This window comes from Primulina huaijiensis, chromosome 17 (assembly GCF_012295235.1).
Source record: "Primulina huaijiensis isolate GDHJ02 chromosome 17, ASM1229523v2, whole genome shotgun sequence".
Taxonomy (NCBI): Eukaryota; Viridiplantae; Streptophyta; class Magnoliopsida; order Lamiales; family Gesneriaceae; genus Primulina; species Primulina huaijiensis.
The window spans coordinates 2,698,844-2,715,164 of record NC_133322.1 but is presented as its reverse complement, the minus strand read 5'-3'; the positions used below and the strand labels follow the sequence as shown (position 1 = coordinate 2,715,164).

Here is a 16,321-nt window from a genome sequence, read left to right as displayed (position 1 = left end):
ATTCACACTTGAGTAAATAAGATAAAAACACCAAAAAAAAAAATATTTACGATAACTACTTAACGAATGTATGAAATATTTGATTCAGAAACTTTAAAATTATTGAAAAAATTATAGGATCTTTTGGGTGGGTGGAAATCGATGTGGTATTTTATTTCCCAAAATTTATTTGATTTAATTTTATTAATTTATTATGAAATTAATATATGTGAATAAAATAACTGAAAATATTTTTTGCTATATTTATATTGAAAATAAAATTAGGTAGGGAAAATAAATAGAAGTCATCAAATATAAATAGTGGAGTATAAATTTCTAGAGAGAGAAGTTCGAAAGTATTGTCGGCTTCGACCAGGCAAAGACCAACGTCTCGCTCTCTCTCTATCCCTAGCTTTCCCAGTTCTCTTTTTCCTTCTATTTTTTCTGCATAAAATTGCTGCAAAGTTCGTTCATATCAGCTGAAAAGCTTCTGATTCGTAGCTGAGATTTTGTTTGGAGCTCTCAAGTTCTGTGGAAGGGAAGCTTGTGTTCATGGTTAGTGGATGATTATGGAAACGGCGCAATTTTTTAGGTTTACGGGCTGCGCATCTAAAGTTTGGTAGAAACCATAGCTCCAATACTGGCACGTGTTTGAGTTTTTCGTTTGCCGTTGGGTTTTATATTTGCTTAGATTATTTTTGTCCATGTAATAGTTTCAGTCATCGATAGAGCATTCAGAGATTTGTGTGGATTTGTTGAATATTATGTGGATGTAAGTTTGGGTTGTATTTTTACTCGGGTACATGAAGGTCTGGACAGTTTGTTTATTGTATGGATCTGTGTATCACGTTTTTTATGTGTTTGATATAAGAATCATTTGAATTGTAGGCTGTATTACTGTAATATTTGTCTTTCTTCAAGCTCGATTCATGAAATTGCGGCTGAGGTTGCGTTGTTTTTGTCTCGAATTTGTTTTTTGATTTTGTGGCTTAATAAACTCCAATTGTCTATTCATCTCTGAACTCTCCATTCCATCCATTGTGGCAAAAATAATTTTAATAATGGACTTACGTCTTTAAATGCTGCATTCCGTCTGTGTTGACAAAATTGCTATTAATTTGGAGGGAAAAAATTTCCTGTAGCATTATGAACTCAATCTGCCCCGTCCTTTGTTCTTTTCATGCACACAGTTTCTGGTTTTGGAGTTTCTTCTCCTCGATATGTGATTGTTATGATTAAGTTTATTGGTTTTATGATAGAATGAGTGATTAATTAAGTCATGAACTCAATATAGAGCAGTAGTGGAACATTCGACCTATTTAACTTGGCAATTTGGATTAAAGGTTATTCCAGAACATAGGTCATAAAGATAATACTTTTATAACAAACTCGAAGGGTTAATACCTTTTTTGTGATTTGCGTGTGAGAACTTGAGGATAAAGGGAAACTTTTTACTGATTTTCAGGTAAAAAAAGCAGAGGTTGAGCGTGATTAAGGGATTCGTCATTCTGGCGTATGGGTTACTTGTAAATTTAGCTAGTATTTATTACAATTGGATGTAATGGTGGGATTTGTTCAGATCAAAGTTTGAGGTTGTTCATTGAAGCGAGTTGTACATAAATTTTTCGGGCTAATCGCCAATCAAAAAAATTGTTGGAGTTCTTGAGCTGGTTTTCTCATGGCAAATCTCTCTGAAAATTATTTTGCTGGGGGCCCTCCACCAGGTTTGTGTTATTCCAGTTTGTGCACGCTTGGAAATGTATTATTTTGTGAGGTGCTTGGTCATTTCTTTACCTGCTGACCCTCAAAGTCTCTCCATGTTTGTTATGTGTGTGTTCGGACGGCATAACTACTAGGTGTGCCGTGCAAATTTATTTGGTACATTTTTTATTATTTATTTGTGCAAATTATCTGGTGAATTATGATCCTTTGAGTCGATAGATATGATGTGAATCTGATTGGCGAACCTTGGTGATTTTCAGTTCTGTCTTCCGGCCACTGTTCTAGTCTGCGTTGTTTGAGCACTCCAAGAATTTTTGCTTTTCCAATTGCCGATAACAATAAGTGATTAATCTTATTCTAGATCTGTTGCTTGTCCAAAGTCATTAAGACCAAGAAGGTGTATGCTGGGTGCCTAGGCTCAAAACTCAGTACACCTAGCCCTTATGTGTTGACACAACTCTTTTCTTCCATTAGACATGCGGCTTAACCGTGATTCCCCAACTTTGGTGCCTTTTAAAGGCGCAAGACTCTTTATTAGTGTGTCTGAAGTATTGGAAAATTAATGTTTTTAAGGTCAAAAGTAAGATAATAATGATTCATTTTCGCTAGTAAAATATCATGCATGTGTTTTATTGCCATTTCAATACTCAGTAAATTATATATTTGGTTATTTATGAAATGTTCTTTAGATATTTAGAATGCCTTACTGTTGTTTAATGTGTCCAAGCTGCTTATTTTACTTTTTGCCTTTTCATTTTTTTCCCTTACTTCTATTATGACCTGGTGTTCTGTTACAGGAGGCCCAACTGATGCTTTATACGAAGAATTATGGAATGCCTGTGCTGGACCCCTTGTTACCCTTCCACGTAAAGGGGAACGAGTTTATTACTTTCCTCAAGGTCACATGGAACAGGTTGGACTGTTTCTGTTTATCCATCGCCGGATCTGTTCTTTAAATTGCTAATATAGTTTCCTGCTATATGTAATGGTCAGGATTCCAACTGATCCATTCTTTTCTTGACACTATTGTTTCAAGTAAGGGTCTGTATGATTTTTGTTGTCAAATTTTGTACCATTTCTATTTTAGATGTGATCTGACTTCTCAGATCCTGTTTGATATTTCCTTTTCTCGGTTGTCAAGTTTCATAAAGAGCTGACCTCAGTTTCTGTCTTTTGCTCCTCCCTCAATTGATAGAAATTTCATTCTTAACATCTTTTGTTTATGAGTATTTTACCATGTAGACCTGGAGTTTTTGCTCAGTTATTTACTGATATCGCTATATCATCTAGCTTGAAGCATCCACACATCAGGGTTTGGACCAGCAACTTCCTATATTTAACTTACCTAATAAAATCGTTTGCAAAGTGATGAATGTCACACTGAAGGTTAGTTCATGAAATCTTTTGTATGAGACCGCGAATTTTTTCCCCAAAATGGCTTCTGGTGCTAAATATTTCAGAATAGTCTCCCGCTTTGTATTTTTGGTGTTAACTTGTTCATCTTGAATTGTAGGCTGAACAAGAGACGGACGAGGTGTATGCACAAATAACGCTGATGCCTGAACAAGATGTAGATTCTCTCTCTTACTTAATATTCTTTTGATCTTAACAGTTATTACAATTTTGAAGTTTCATGAATAGAGTTAGTGATTGCTAACACTAGTTTTAGATTCAGTTCAGTCAATTGGAGTTGGAACCAGTGGGTTTTTTTTTTCTTTTCGACAAACATAATAAATTAATATTAATTGGTCCGTATTCACATCTGGCAAAAACAATTGAATTTTCTGGAGTGATTTTATTCAAGGTTCCATTTTTCTTAAGAGGCCAACAGAAACACATCAGTGTCTGTTTCACACTTTTAGTTTGGTTTTCATATGATTAAGACAAATTAAATCCTTCCAATGCTACTATTTTCTTTCAATTTAGACATGCCAGGCAGGGCTTCCTGCACAACCCAATCCTCGCACTTTAGCTTTTATTCATGATTACACGTATCTAATGCTTATTATTTTGTTCTGCGGATGGATCAGGAAAATGATATAACAAGTCCTGATCCTCCTCTGCCTGAGCCTCAACGGTGCACTTTCCATTCATTTTGCAAGACTCTCACTGCTTCTGATACCAGCACTCATGGAGGATTTTCGGTTTTGCGTAGGCATGCAGATGATTGCTTACCTCCATTGGTAATAACATGTCATTTTTAGCTTCAGTCGGCCTTTGGTACTCTGTTTTCCCTCTTGGCAAGGTTTTGAAGTTGCACTTTCTAATTGTAGGATATGTCTCAGCAACCACCCTGGCAGGAGTTGGTCGCTTCTGACCTCCATGGAAATGAGTGGCATTTCCGTCACATTTTCAGAGGTTAGAAATTTACTGGTTTAAAGCTGAATGTAATTTTAGTCTCGCTAATTTGTTGCAAAAGTCGCACTGTTACATCATATTGCATCTGTGCAACAAAAGTTTGACCAGGCGTCCGTGCATGCTGCCCATGGAGTATTCGAATACTCATCTATTGTTTATTTCTTGGAGAGTGAATGTTAAGTGAACTACTGCAACTTATAGGCTATAGCCTGTATTAGTTCCCTTGTCATCATTCTATTACATTGTGGGGCCTTGTGATCCATGGTTATAGGAAACGCGGACAGCTCGTGTTTTATTCCCCAAGGACTTGAATAAAAAACGTAGTTTATTTTGGAGCTTTAGATTAATGTTTGAAGACAGGAGTGCTTTTTGTGTTTTATTTTAAAGACACATTTATTAAGTAATGGGAACACAATATTGATCTAAAACGAGGGAACATACAAAAGTTAATCTGATAATCGAGGAAATATTGCATTGTTCGAGAGCAATAGAAGGAAAATAAAGGTCATCCAATTCCAGATGATATAGTTTCTAATTTGATCTCTCTTTTGGATTGACATTTTTCTCAGGTCAACCTAGGCGCCACTTACTGACCACTGGGTGGAGTGTCTTTGTTAGTGCAAAAAAGTTGGTTGCTGGAGATGCTTTCATTTTCCTAAGGTATGATATGAAAATTACATTGATCTATCCAATAGAGTTGTTTCGCTTAAATTACAATTGTTCCTTAAACTTTGCAGAGGAGAAAATGGGGAGCTTCGAGTTGGAGTCCGCAGGATCATGAGACAGCTAAATAAGATGCCATCGTCTGTTATATCAAGTCATAGTATGCATCTGGGGGTTCTTGCTACTGCATCACATGCCATCTCGACAGGGACACTTTTTTCAGTTTTTTATAAACCAAGGTTCTTTTCCTACTCTTTTCTGGTTTGGATTTTGAATCAATCAATATCAATTAGATTTTCCCTCTATAACCATTATAATTGCGTAAAATATTATGTTGTATCAACCATTCTTGTGAACTATCTAGTTCAGTGTGAAAGCATTTTGATAATTTCTGTCGAACCATTCTTTTTCTGGGCATGAATAAGTGTGTCTAGCATGCTTTACACTGACTATATAGTTGTATGTTTTAGGCTTTTAGACCTTGTATGTGTGCGTCAATTCTGGAGAAGATTTTGGTTATCAATAACTAGTTTTGCACATCCTTGCGAAATATCAAATGTGATATGTTTTTCTTTTGTTGAGAGGCGAATTGAAAGCTAAGCAGTGGGAATTCTAAAGATTACCCGGGAAAAAAATAGAGATGTCTCCTACGTTACCCATAATATGTGGAAGTATCGACGTAATTTCATATATTCATTCGGTCTGAAGAGCCATTCTTTCCCAGGTCATCAATTGACTGTGTTTTTGACATATTTTACTTTCTAGTTTCTATGTAGTTCTTAGGTCTCTGGACCTTATACACATGTGCTATTTGAAGAGAAGATCTTAGATTATTCGTAAATAATTATATTCCATCCTTGTGAACTCTCAAGTCTAATTTAGTTCTAAAATCTATGAACTGTGGTCTATTCTCCTGTTGAACCATTCTTTCCCTGGGCATGTGTTTAACATGCTTTGCACTTTTTATATATTTCAAGCCTCTGAACCTTATCCTTGTGTTATTTTATTCGTAACTGATGATATTGTGCTGCTTGATCATCAGTTATTATAAATTTTCTAGGAACACCTTGTTGTGGCTGTCTGGTTTGTTTATAGGATCCAATTTCTCATTGTTCCAGTGGTGGTTTGGAAGAATTAACTGTTTTGAATTTCAACCATTTGTGTCCAGAACTAGTCGATCGGAATTCATTGTAAGTTTAAACAAGTATCTTGAAGCTCGAAGTCACAAGCTGCCTGTGGGGATGAGGTTTAAGATGAAATTTGAGGGTGAAGAGGTTCCAGAAAGAAGGTAGTTACTTTTTTTGCGATAAATTGTGTTTTGGTTATGGATCAGTTCTAAACTGCTCTCTTTCTTCAGAATCATTTTAGAATAATCACTAGATATGCATATGTTCATTCAGGTTCAGTGGGACGATTGTTGGTGTTGGGGATTATCCTTCATCCAGGTGGCCTGATTCAGAATGGAGATCATTAAAGGTAAAATATATTCTTGTGGTATACCAGTTTTTGGGGGCAGATCTTTTTCACACAGGCTGTTGTCCTCCATGCAGAGAAGGCTAGCTTTTTTATATTTTATCTTTTTGTAACTTTTTTGTTCTCTATACATATAAATTGATCTTCTTACTAAAAGAAAGTTGAGAATTTGGATTGTGTTAGTTACACAATGATTTATTTCATGCATTCAGGTACAGTGGGATGAACCCTCCACAATTTTGCGTCCAGAGAGAGTTTCACCGTGGGAGATAGAGCCACTTGTTGCAGCGAATCTTCCAAACGCACAGGCTCAGCAAAGAAACAAGCGTGCCCGACCACCTGCCCTACCTTCACCTATGCAAGGTCTTTCTTCACTTGGTATTGTTTATTTCTAAGATGTTGCAAATAGTTCTTTTCTATTTTCCTTTTTTTTTTGCCACATGTCATAAAACAATTCATTTCTGATAGGTATGTGGAAATCACCATCGGACTCCCCTTCAGCATTTACTTGCCATGATCCATTGCGTGGACCAGATCTCTATCGATCACCTAAACCTAGCTCTGTCACCAAAATCAGCACTTTAAGTTACAATGGAAATTTGCTGCCTCTTTCAAGCAATTCAATATACCAATCCAATATAGAAACTGCAGCCGAGTCAATCACTCCTGCTAGTGACAGAAGACATGGTAATGGCTACAGGCTGTTTGGAATTGAATTGGTTGACCATTCAACAGTTGAAGCCAATCCATTAGCAGTCCTGACTGGAGCAGCTGTTGAGGATTTTCATGTTCCCTTGGATATTGAATCTGAACATCAATCAGAGCCATCAGATTGTAATCATTCCAATTTTCCCTCATTGATTTATGATCCGGACAAGTCATTTCTGATATCTCCCCATGAGCCTCGGAACAGGCAAATTAGAAGCTGCACCAAGGTACCTCCATTTTCAGTGCATGTTTCTTTCTTTGAATAACACTTGATTTGAAAATTGGGAATGAAACTTGACCATCTAATGTGAATATTCCCTACTGTCCTGTGTATTAAAGAACTGAATGGGGATAGTTTGGACATTTAACATTCCACATTGTCACGACTTGCTTGTTATATTACTGATCCTATTGCATTATTCTTCTGATTGACATTTTATTGTTACCACATCTAGTCAGATTTCTGTCAATCTACTAATATAGAACATACACTACTCCGTTTTGGATTTCATTTCGATTCTTGAAAATTTTGTTGTTTTTATTCTTTTTTTTTAAATGTTCACATACGGACAATAGGTAATTAATTTGCATTTATGATTCGTGTAGGTTCACATGCAAGGCATTGCAGTTGGAAGGGCTGTGGATTTGACCAGATTTGATAGCTATGAGGATCTACTTGAGAAATTTGAAGAGATGTTTGAAATCGTAGGGGAACTCACTGGTTCAGGGAAAAAATGGCAAGTGGTATATACAGATGACGAGGATGACATGATGATGGTTGGAGACGATCCATGGCAGTTGAGTAAATTTACTCTTCCCGTCACAGTTACCTGCATATTATAGATCAATATTCCTGATTGTACATTCTCCACTTTATGAATTAGCCACCCACAAACTGTGGATGTTATTGTGTCGGTGTTGTTTTTGGGATAGTCTTCAACATTTAAGGATACTGGTCAGTATTCAATACATACAGCTTCACTGATATTCACAATTGTATTTCGAGCCATGTGTTATTCTTATACTGGAGATGGTAGGAGCATCTGAATGAATGTATTAGAAGTATGCTTCTTCACATGCTAATATCACACTTCATGTTTGCATTGCCCCAGTGAATTTTGCATCATGGTGAAGAAAATATATATATATACAGCCGAGGAAGCCAGAAGGCTATTGCCCAAGATAAAACATCCTCTCACTGAGGTTAAATCTTCCAAACTCCTTTCAGATGTGTCTGTCGGTGCTGAGGCACAATCATCAACCATGGGATCAGCATACTGATGAGTTCCTTGCCATCTTTAAGCTGCAAGAATGTTGAAAAATGCACTACTGAAGATCAAGTCGACAAATGACTTGCAAAGTTGTATTCCAGCTGCCGAATGAAGCTATACATGATAGATTGACAATTCTCATGTGGTTAGCGATGGCAGGATATGCTAGTGAGGCAATATATTCTGTTATTATTTCTTAAATTCCTTTAGAGTAGCTTCATAATGTTAAGGGTTCTGATCTTGTATTATTATTGTGTTTGTTTTGGGGAATCTTGTGGTGCATGCTTTTTGGGGATCCCATGAAGGTTCATCTTTCGACAGGATTAGTTATCGACTTTCGTAACCTTTTTTGGGTTTTCGGCAATGAGTTTTTTTTTAATGTAAAACAACTTCTTTGTACAAAAATAAATACAGGATCAGTTACTGTCTTTTCCATTTTTTCAGTCTTGAACCTCATGGGATTTGTTGATCTTCACACGTTTTCATGGAAACTTCATGTTACATTTTCTGGGCTTGTGGGAATTATCACAAGATTTTAAGTTCCTTTGGTTTTCTCTGTATCGAGTCTATGACATTGATTATTATACGAATATTTGAGAGCTTGAGATTTTGTGAATAATGGGGACTAAAGCTTGCAGTTCCAAAATCTTCATGTGACGCTTGATTTTTTGTCAAAAAAGAAATAATTAAAATACGTGATGAATTAAAAAATTAAAAGAATGCCTATCGTTGCTTGCTTCTAGCTCGGTAAATGCCCCTCCTTAGTAACAAGATTTCTATATTCTTTGTATTTGTGTCCGAGTTTTTCCTTCCCGATTCCCATGATTTGGATCCGATTCTTTAAGTCCAGAATTTGTTATTTGGTTATCTTGACGAACCTAGATTAGATTTGGGACAAAAACTTGTGTGAGACGGTCTCACGGGTCGTATTTGTGAGACGGATCTCTTATTTGGGTCGTTCATTAAAAAGTATTACTTTTTATGCTATGAGTATTATTTTTTGTTATGAATATGGATAGGGTTGACCCGTCTCATAGATTACTATCTGTGAGACGATCTCACATGAGACCCACTCTAGATTTGGGCTCGTTAATTTTTTAAGTTATTTAATTTAAAATAAATTAATACTTATAGAAAAAAAAATTGTTTCAGCAAAGAGTATGAATGAATGCTGCTCGTATTTGTTTTTATGTGTTTCGATATGTGCCACTATCATCTCAAATAGTAAATTATGCACACATAATTATAACCTAATTTATATAAGATTTTTTAAATTTTATTGAATGTTTAATTTAATAATAATTTATAAATGAGAAGAATAATATTGAAAATAAGTTAATTTTGGGAAAATATGTTGGTGTACCGTAAAAAAAATGGTAATATGACTCGCCAAAAATAAGAAAAACAGAAGAAACGAAAGCCTCATCTATCAATGGCAGGTGCCGTGGCAGCTCCTTCTCCATTCCTAGGAGGCCACACCCGACAACACGCTGTAAGCAGCTCCGATTTCTCTTTTTGAATTTTTCTTGGATTATCGATTGTTTTAGTGTTAATTTTTTTATTTCACTCCTGAAGTTTGGAGGGATATGATTGTGTGATTATGGGTCTCAAGAATCTTGATTTTTTCCGTGTAGAGCTGAGAATTACTTCAGGATGTTTTTTTATATGCATAATTCTTCTTTTCTTGTCGTCTTGATGTGCTCTTACTGAAGGACTGTCTAGTGGGGGAAAAGTTCGTATCTTGACTTTTTCTTCTATTTTTTTTCTCATTTGTATTTTGATGTTATGTAATGATTACGTTAAATTGTTGATTGGTGAGAACTATCGCTATATGTGGATGCTAAGCTCCATTTTGGTTTGTCAGTTTATATCTTTGGAGCTCGATAATTTTGAGATTGCCATCTACAAATACTCATTTTTTACAAATTGTTTTGCATTAAAAATAAAGATGATGTATGCATAAAATACTTGCACCGTTCCAATTTCGTATTTGTTTAGCACCGAGTAACGGGTTTAATAGGAATTGCTTACTATTTTACTTTTTATTAAAATTACTTGTGTCATCACACATTCCGTGGAACACCTGCTTCGTGGAACTTAATGTGTTTTTCGTCAATCCGTATTGCATTACTATGTTTGGAACTGTACCACTTAATTTTTTAGATGTATAGAAAGAAGAGACTCTGCCATTTGTTTCATTATGAGAGAGATTGTTTCCCAGCGTGGTATTTCTGCTATGTACAAATCACATCTATTCTGCAAGTACAGGGCAAATCATCCTCTAAAAGATACATCCAGAACTCAGTTACTGGGTTTAGCATCAAAGCATTATTTTGGGGACAAAGAAAGGCTCTGGAGACAGCAAAATCAGAGCTATCTCTTGGAGAGTTCAAATTGATAGAGTTGGAGGCAGAGGTGCTTACTTGTAATAATCTATTTTTTTCGGTACTTAGGACCTTGTGTTGTTAGATAATCATGGTGTTGATCTTAGTCCGCTCTACTCTGATATGCTCAAGGGTCAGGCAACAAATATTGATAAAGACAAAAAGGTAACAGTTTCGGTGGTTTCGTCTATCTCAGAGATTTCATCGGATGATTGGGATGCTTGCAGTCTTGATGCATCAGGTCCCAAGAGCTTTAATCCATTTCTCAGTCATGGTTTTCTTTCAGCCCTGGAGGAGACCGGCTGTGCAGTTAAGGTTAGGAATATCAACTTGTTTGCCTTGGCTCTTGCATAGGTTTTTCTTCGTATCTACTTAGGTAAACAATATGTACGCTTCAATCATGCTTTGTATGCTACATAAAAAGATCCTTCGACGAGTCTTTTTCATTTAGAAGTATAGATCTTTCATTCTTGCACTTGAAGGTTCTGTTTTTAAAAAAAAGTGTAATATGTAAAATCAGAAACATTAACATGCTGCAAGCTAATTAGATTCTGAAGCCATTAACTCAGCTTTTTGAGAGCCTGGAAAGGTATTAATTAAAGGAACCAGATTCCAATTGTGTTTGATAGCATCGGTGGCTGATGAAAGGTCACATCCGTTGATTTACTGATAATATCTTGAGATTTCAATATGAAAAAAACCATTAGGTTTCATCGTGAATCTGCTCATTTTCTTCCGCTCTCATCATTTGTGTTTGCCCGGATGATTGGCATAGCAATTGTCTCTTCGCAACTTCAGGAAACAGGATGGGTTCCACATCATATCATTGCCAGGGATGACAGCAATAACATTTTGGGAGTGATTCCTCTCTACCTGAAAAGGTTTTTTTTATCTCACAGACTGTTTTGCAATCAGTTACCACAAAGTAGCACTTGTTTTATATGATTATATGCAAAGGTTGATGCATACTCAAACACCCTGTCATTACTTACATTTGTAATTGGATAAGACTGTCTCCGTGTTTTTACCTAGCTCTCTTTTATTTGAATTTCGCAGCCATTCTTATGGTGAATATGTGTTTGATCATTCATGGGCGGACGCCTATTACAGTTATGGGTCGAGATATTATCCAAAATTGCAATGCTGTGTGCCTTTCACTCCAGTTACCGGCCCAAGGATATTAGTCCGTAATACAATGTTCCGAGATCAAGTCTTTGATAATTTAGTCTCTTCATTATTGGAACTGACAGTTAAGGTAGTTACTTGCCCTAGCCATCTCTCTCCAAACGTTCTAGTTACTTGATATTAAACGTTTCAGCTTTCACTGTTTCTGGATTTTTTATCCCTTTCCTGTATCACATGATATCATCTTATTTTCTTGCTTTCTGGTACAGAACACCCATAATTCGAATTTAGCTTTGAATAGGTTTCATCTGTTTTGGAAACAAAAAATTGTACTCGTGAAAATTTTCATTGTACATGAGTGTGTTTTCTTGTGTCTACTTTAGTACTCATCATTTCATTAGACCTCAATGACCACTCTAATTCTGATACTGGTAAAATGTTACTTTTGTAAATGGAATTTTGGCTATTCACAGAACTAAGTGAAGGGAAAAACCATTACTCTCATCTTTTCAAAGTTTTTTGTTTAACCTCAAACTATGTCACAGTTTTGCTGTAGATAATTAGATGTCATATTTTTATCTTGTTTGTATTCTTCTCTTTCCAATTAGTGAAATCAAATCATTTCTTATTTCTCAGTGTTGAATGTAACAAGATTCATGTCCTTCCAGTTTCAAGTTTCATCGCTGCACATCACTTTTCCCTCTTCAAGTGATTGTGGGAAATTAAAAGAAAGAGGTTTTCTGCAGCGGATCGGAATGCAGTATCACTGGAAAAATCGTAATTACCGAAGGTAGTGTGAATCATGCATGTAGCTGCTTATTTGCTAATTGCAATTGCTGTGCTTATGGAAAATCAATAGAAAAAGGACATTTAAGGTTTCATTAACTTCAAAATATATATTTGTGTTACATGGTTTCTTGTGAATAGGCTAAACTTAGAGAGAGATTAATTTGCTTATTGTACAATTTTTCTCGAAAAAGGAAAAAATATCACTGTTAAAAGTAAAAGGTCTTCTTCATATTCCAGTCCGACCATGAGATCTTAAAAGTATAAATCATATGAACCACAAATATACAAGACGAAGCGACGCCAACTCACCACTAAACTATTGGTCCTGTTGTAGTAAATAACGAAAGGTAATAGACGATTTAAAGATGTGTGTGGAACAGTGGACGAAAGATTATATGATTTTCAAATGGTACTACATCTATTAAGAAAATGTTTAGAAGCTAAATCATCAATCACAACAAACATAGTACATAGAAGCTATATAATCTATTTTGATGCATCATATTATTTGTAAGAGTATATTGTTATGTGAAGTATTTTGTACTATGTTTGTTGTTATTGATGTAAGCTGATTTATGATACTTTTGAGATGATCCCTGGTTCTAGGCATTAAATCATGGGGATGTCATCCTGATCTCAGTACCACTTCCTCATAGCATAGCACTTCTACTAAATGAATAATTTATGAAACTGGATATTGTGTTATGATTTTGTGGTGTTGCTTCACAGTTTTGATGATTTCTTAATGGACATGAAGCAAAGTAAGAGGAAAAATATTCGTCAAGAACGAAAGAAGGTGTGCGTAGGCTTAATTTTTAGTATCTTTCTTTAAATTTTTAATCCTGTCTTGAATGCTTGACCATTAAAATTCAATTTTTAGTTGTTGATCTACAAAGTTACGTCTTGAAATGTAGTCAGTTGCCACATATGCATTTGTGATACTGGTATATATGCCAAGGTAAAATGATGCTTAGATGGGTGTTAGACACAGTTGGGACTTGTAAACATGTATGGCAGCTGAATGATAAATTTGTCGCAGGTTAGCACAATGAAAAGACATACTGAGGGAGCAAAAGAATAAAAGTATAATCTGATTTGATCCTGAACTCATTTTAAGAGCCTTGGCAACCGTCATTTTTGCTTCATAAACTCTTAATGCAGTAAAACAATCTATTCTCAAGGAATTTATTGGCATTTATTGTGATTCCCAATTATAACCTTTTCTCATTGATCTTCAGTTCTTCCATCTGATTTAAGCTACCGCAGTTTGAAGCATTAAAAAGATTTCCTGTACGTGGTGCATTTAAAATTTCAGTAACCTATCAAGAAATCAAAAACTTGAATTGAAATATCTAAAAATATTACCAGAGGATTTGAATAATAAGGGATTACTTTTGCAGAATCTAGATTGCGATTGTGCTACACTGTTACTTTAGAAGCTAGGACAGTTTGTATAAAACAAATTATAAAGTAAGGTGTTAAGTTTACGACAGATATGTCTCAAAAAGCCTCTAACTTTTACTAATTTTTTATTAAAAGTTTCAAAACCTGTGCAAACATGTTGAGGATGATGTCCATTTTAATGTTTTCAATTATACTCAAGTCATGTAATAAGGGACAAACTGTTTGATATTTTCTTTTTCCTGGTAAATTAATATCAAAATTGGGGTGACATTGTGCCTAATGGTTTATTCTAGCATATTATGTCAACCTAGCACCAAAAAATGTTTGGATAGCTCATGGTCCCATGAATTGCTAGTTTCACATGCAAAAGTTGCTAGTAATGTGCATGTTTTCCATCATGCAGATTTCTGCCCAAAATTTGAGTATGAAACGACTACGAGGATATGAAATCAAGGTATGAAGTTAATTGGCTCCTTTCAAATTCAGTACTAAATGACATCTGTGCAGACTTACAGGATTCTATTTTTCATAAATTGAAATTTTGTGAATCCTGCCAGAATATGCGTGTAGAAGAATTACTACGAATCAATTCATTCAATAAACTAACTACCAAATTTTCCACATAAATATCTTGTTTAGATTCTCACTGTCTTTGTTGCTTGTATTTACAGGCTAAGCACTGGGATACCTTCTATAAGTTCTACAGGAATACCACAGATAATAAGTTGGTTTTTTCAGCCTTTTTTGCATAAAGTATTATAGTTTCTGCCTTTCTGGTTCAAGATGTTGACAGTTGATTATGCTTGGAATTCTATTTGTAATAAAAAAACGTAATATGGCTTCAGGTGGGGTAGTGCTTATTTGACCAGAGATTTCTTCCACTATATGGCTTCAAAAATGGGTGATCATGTGCTGCTTGTTACCGCAGAAGAAGGGGATGAACTTATAGCAGGAGCCCTAAATCTCATTGGAGGAGATACCTTATATGGACGCTTGTGGGGATGTCTCCCTCGTGTATACTACCCAAATTTGCATTTTGAAGCATGTTACTATCAGGTTTTCCTTTTTCTTCTCCTCTACTCTTGTTATCATGTTACTCTGTGGGAATGTTTCACTTTTTTTATTTTTATCTTTTATTTTTTAATTAGGATAACAGAGATTTATTTATTTTTTCTAGAAATATAGTATTTTCATTGAAAACCATGGAACAAACAGTTTTTGTTGAGGACTGCTGCATCTTTGAGATGACAGATGGCTTCAGATTTTATACCGAATATAATCAGTTTTCTTTTTGGGGGAGGAGGGGAGTGGTTCCAAATCTAGATATGCTTTCAGAGGATGAATTATTGAAACCCATGTTTCACTCGTGTTCATTCGTGCAGGCTATAGATGCAGCTATCGAACTTAATCTTGATAAGGTAGAGGCTGGAGCACAAGGTGAGCATAAAATTCAGAGGGGTTATCTGCCAGTGGAAACCTACAGCTTGCACTATATTCTGGATGAGGACTTTAGGAAAGTCATATCCAATTTCTTGGTACGAGAGAGTGCTCAGGTAATTGCACACATTATCTAGAAAGTGAAGGAGCAATATTTGTTACTTTTTACTGGATCCTACGTTGTCCTCCGTATTTTTGTTTGCACCCGCGTGTAAATCTTTTGTGTAAGTAGGGCAAAAATATTTTGTTGTATCCTTTTCTATATCTTTTGTTATTCCTATTTCAAAGATGGAAGTTGGGATCTATGTACACAGAGAGATCATTGATACCACTAGGTGACATGGGATCCTTTAGAAGGTGAGGGAATTATCGATGACACATCACTAAGTGTAATTTTAAAAATGTAAATTTTGACTTGTGAGCATCAAGTTCAAACCCGTTCTGGATTTTATGTGAATTTGTTTCTCCGGTAATAACTATTGTCGATTAATTTTTACACAGATGGAACATGTTATGAAGTTATTATGCGATTCTGGTCCATTCAAGGAGGATAATGTTTCTTGAAAAGATGGAAATATCAAGTCAAAATAATGGCGATACTTTTCATGGTATGAAACATCTTTTCCCTACCAGATTGATCAAAACGTTCAGGAATGGAATAGAAAGTTGATCAAAGAAAGGTGCTTTGTGCATGTAAACGAGGAAATGGAATCCATTCAAGAATCTGTATATATCATCATTTTATTGGAGATGTGCTATGTATCTGTATATCGAATAAACTTATCATGAATAAGATTATTCGACACTTTTAGCTATTTGGAAAAAATGCTAAAATTATAATGAACCTTGCACAAGAAATTCCTACCTTGGCTCTGTGGATCTACTACCTGAGTATAGGACAACCATTCTAAGTGGGGTCTTTGTTAAACAATTATTACGTTTCCCCTCTCCTATTTTTTTTTATAAATTGGACGAGAAGTTTGTTACAACGAGATCTCGTCTTATTTT

General features: G+C 35.4%; 2 protein-coding genes across 7 annotated transcripts; both read left to right on the top strand.

Moving 5' to 3' along the window:
* Positions 1-315: 315 nt before the first annotated feature.
* Positions 316-8,602, top strand: LOC140962827 (auxin response factor 1-like). Of its 5 annotated transcripts, none has more exons than XM_073421856.1 (16): positions 316-598; positions 1,445-1,492; positions 1,559-1,703; positions 2,499-2,614; positions 2,992-3,087; positions 3,215-3,271; positions 3,723-3,884; positions 3,975-4,059; positions 4,629-4,719; positions 4,797-4,961; positions 5,891-6,010; positions 6,123-6,198; positions 6,408-6,573; positions 6,664-7,130; positions 7,510-7,700; positions 8,016-8,602. In XM_073421856.1, exons 3-16 carry the CDS (start codon positions 1,658-1,660, stop codon positions 8,182-8,184), a joined length of 2,007 nt encoding a protein of 668 aa, XP_073277957.1. In that variant the 5' UTR covers positions 316-598; positions 1,445-1,492; positions 1,559-1,657; the 3' UTR covers positions 8,185-8,602. The 5 variants fall into 5 exon arrangements, with proteins under 5 accessions (XP_073277957.1, XP_073277956.1, XP_073277958.1 ...); XM_073421855.1 differs by having other exon boundaries at positions 316-622; XM_073421857.1 differs by having other exon boundaries at positions 317-622; positions 1,445-1,703; positions 3,732-3,884.
* A 927-nt stretch (positions 8,603-9,529) lies between these two features.
* Positions 9,530-16,157, top strand: LOC140962830 (uncharacterized). Of its 2 annotated transcripts, none has more exons than XM_073421866.1 (12): positions 9,530-9,666; positions 10,443-10,589; positions 10,697-10,873; positions 11,357-11,439; positions 11,615-11,813; positions 12,352-12,473; positions 13,202-13,268; positions 14,280-14,330; positions 14,548-14,600; positions 14,722-14,932; positions 15,259-15,429; positions 15,815-16,157. In XM_073421866.1, the coding sequence occupies exons 1-12, from the start codon at positions 9,607-9,609 to the stop codon at positions 15,875-15,877; spliced, it is 1,404 nt and encodes a 467-aa protein (XP_073277967.1). In that variant the 5' UTR covers positions 9,530-9,606; the 3' UTR covers positions 15,878-16,157. The 2 variants fall into 2 exon arrangements, with proteins under 2 accessions (XP_073277967.1, XP_073277966.1); XM_073421865.1 differs by having other exon boundaries at positions 10,691-10,873.
* The last annotated feature ends 164 nt before the right edge of the window (positions 16,158-16,321 follow it).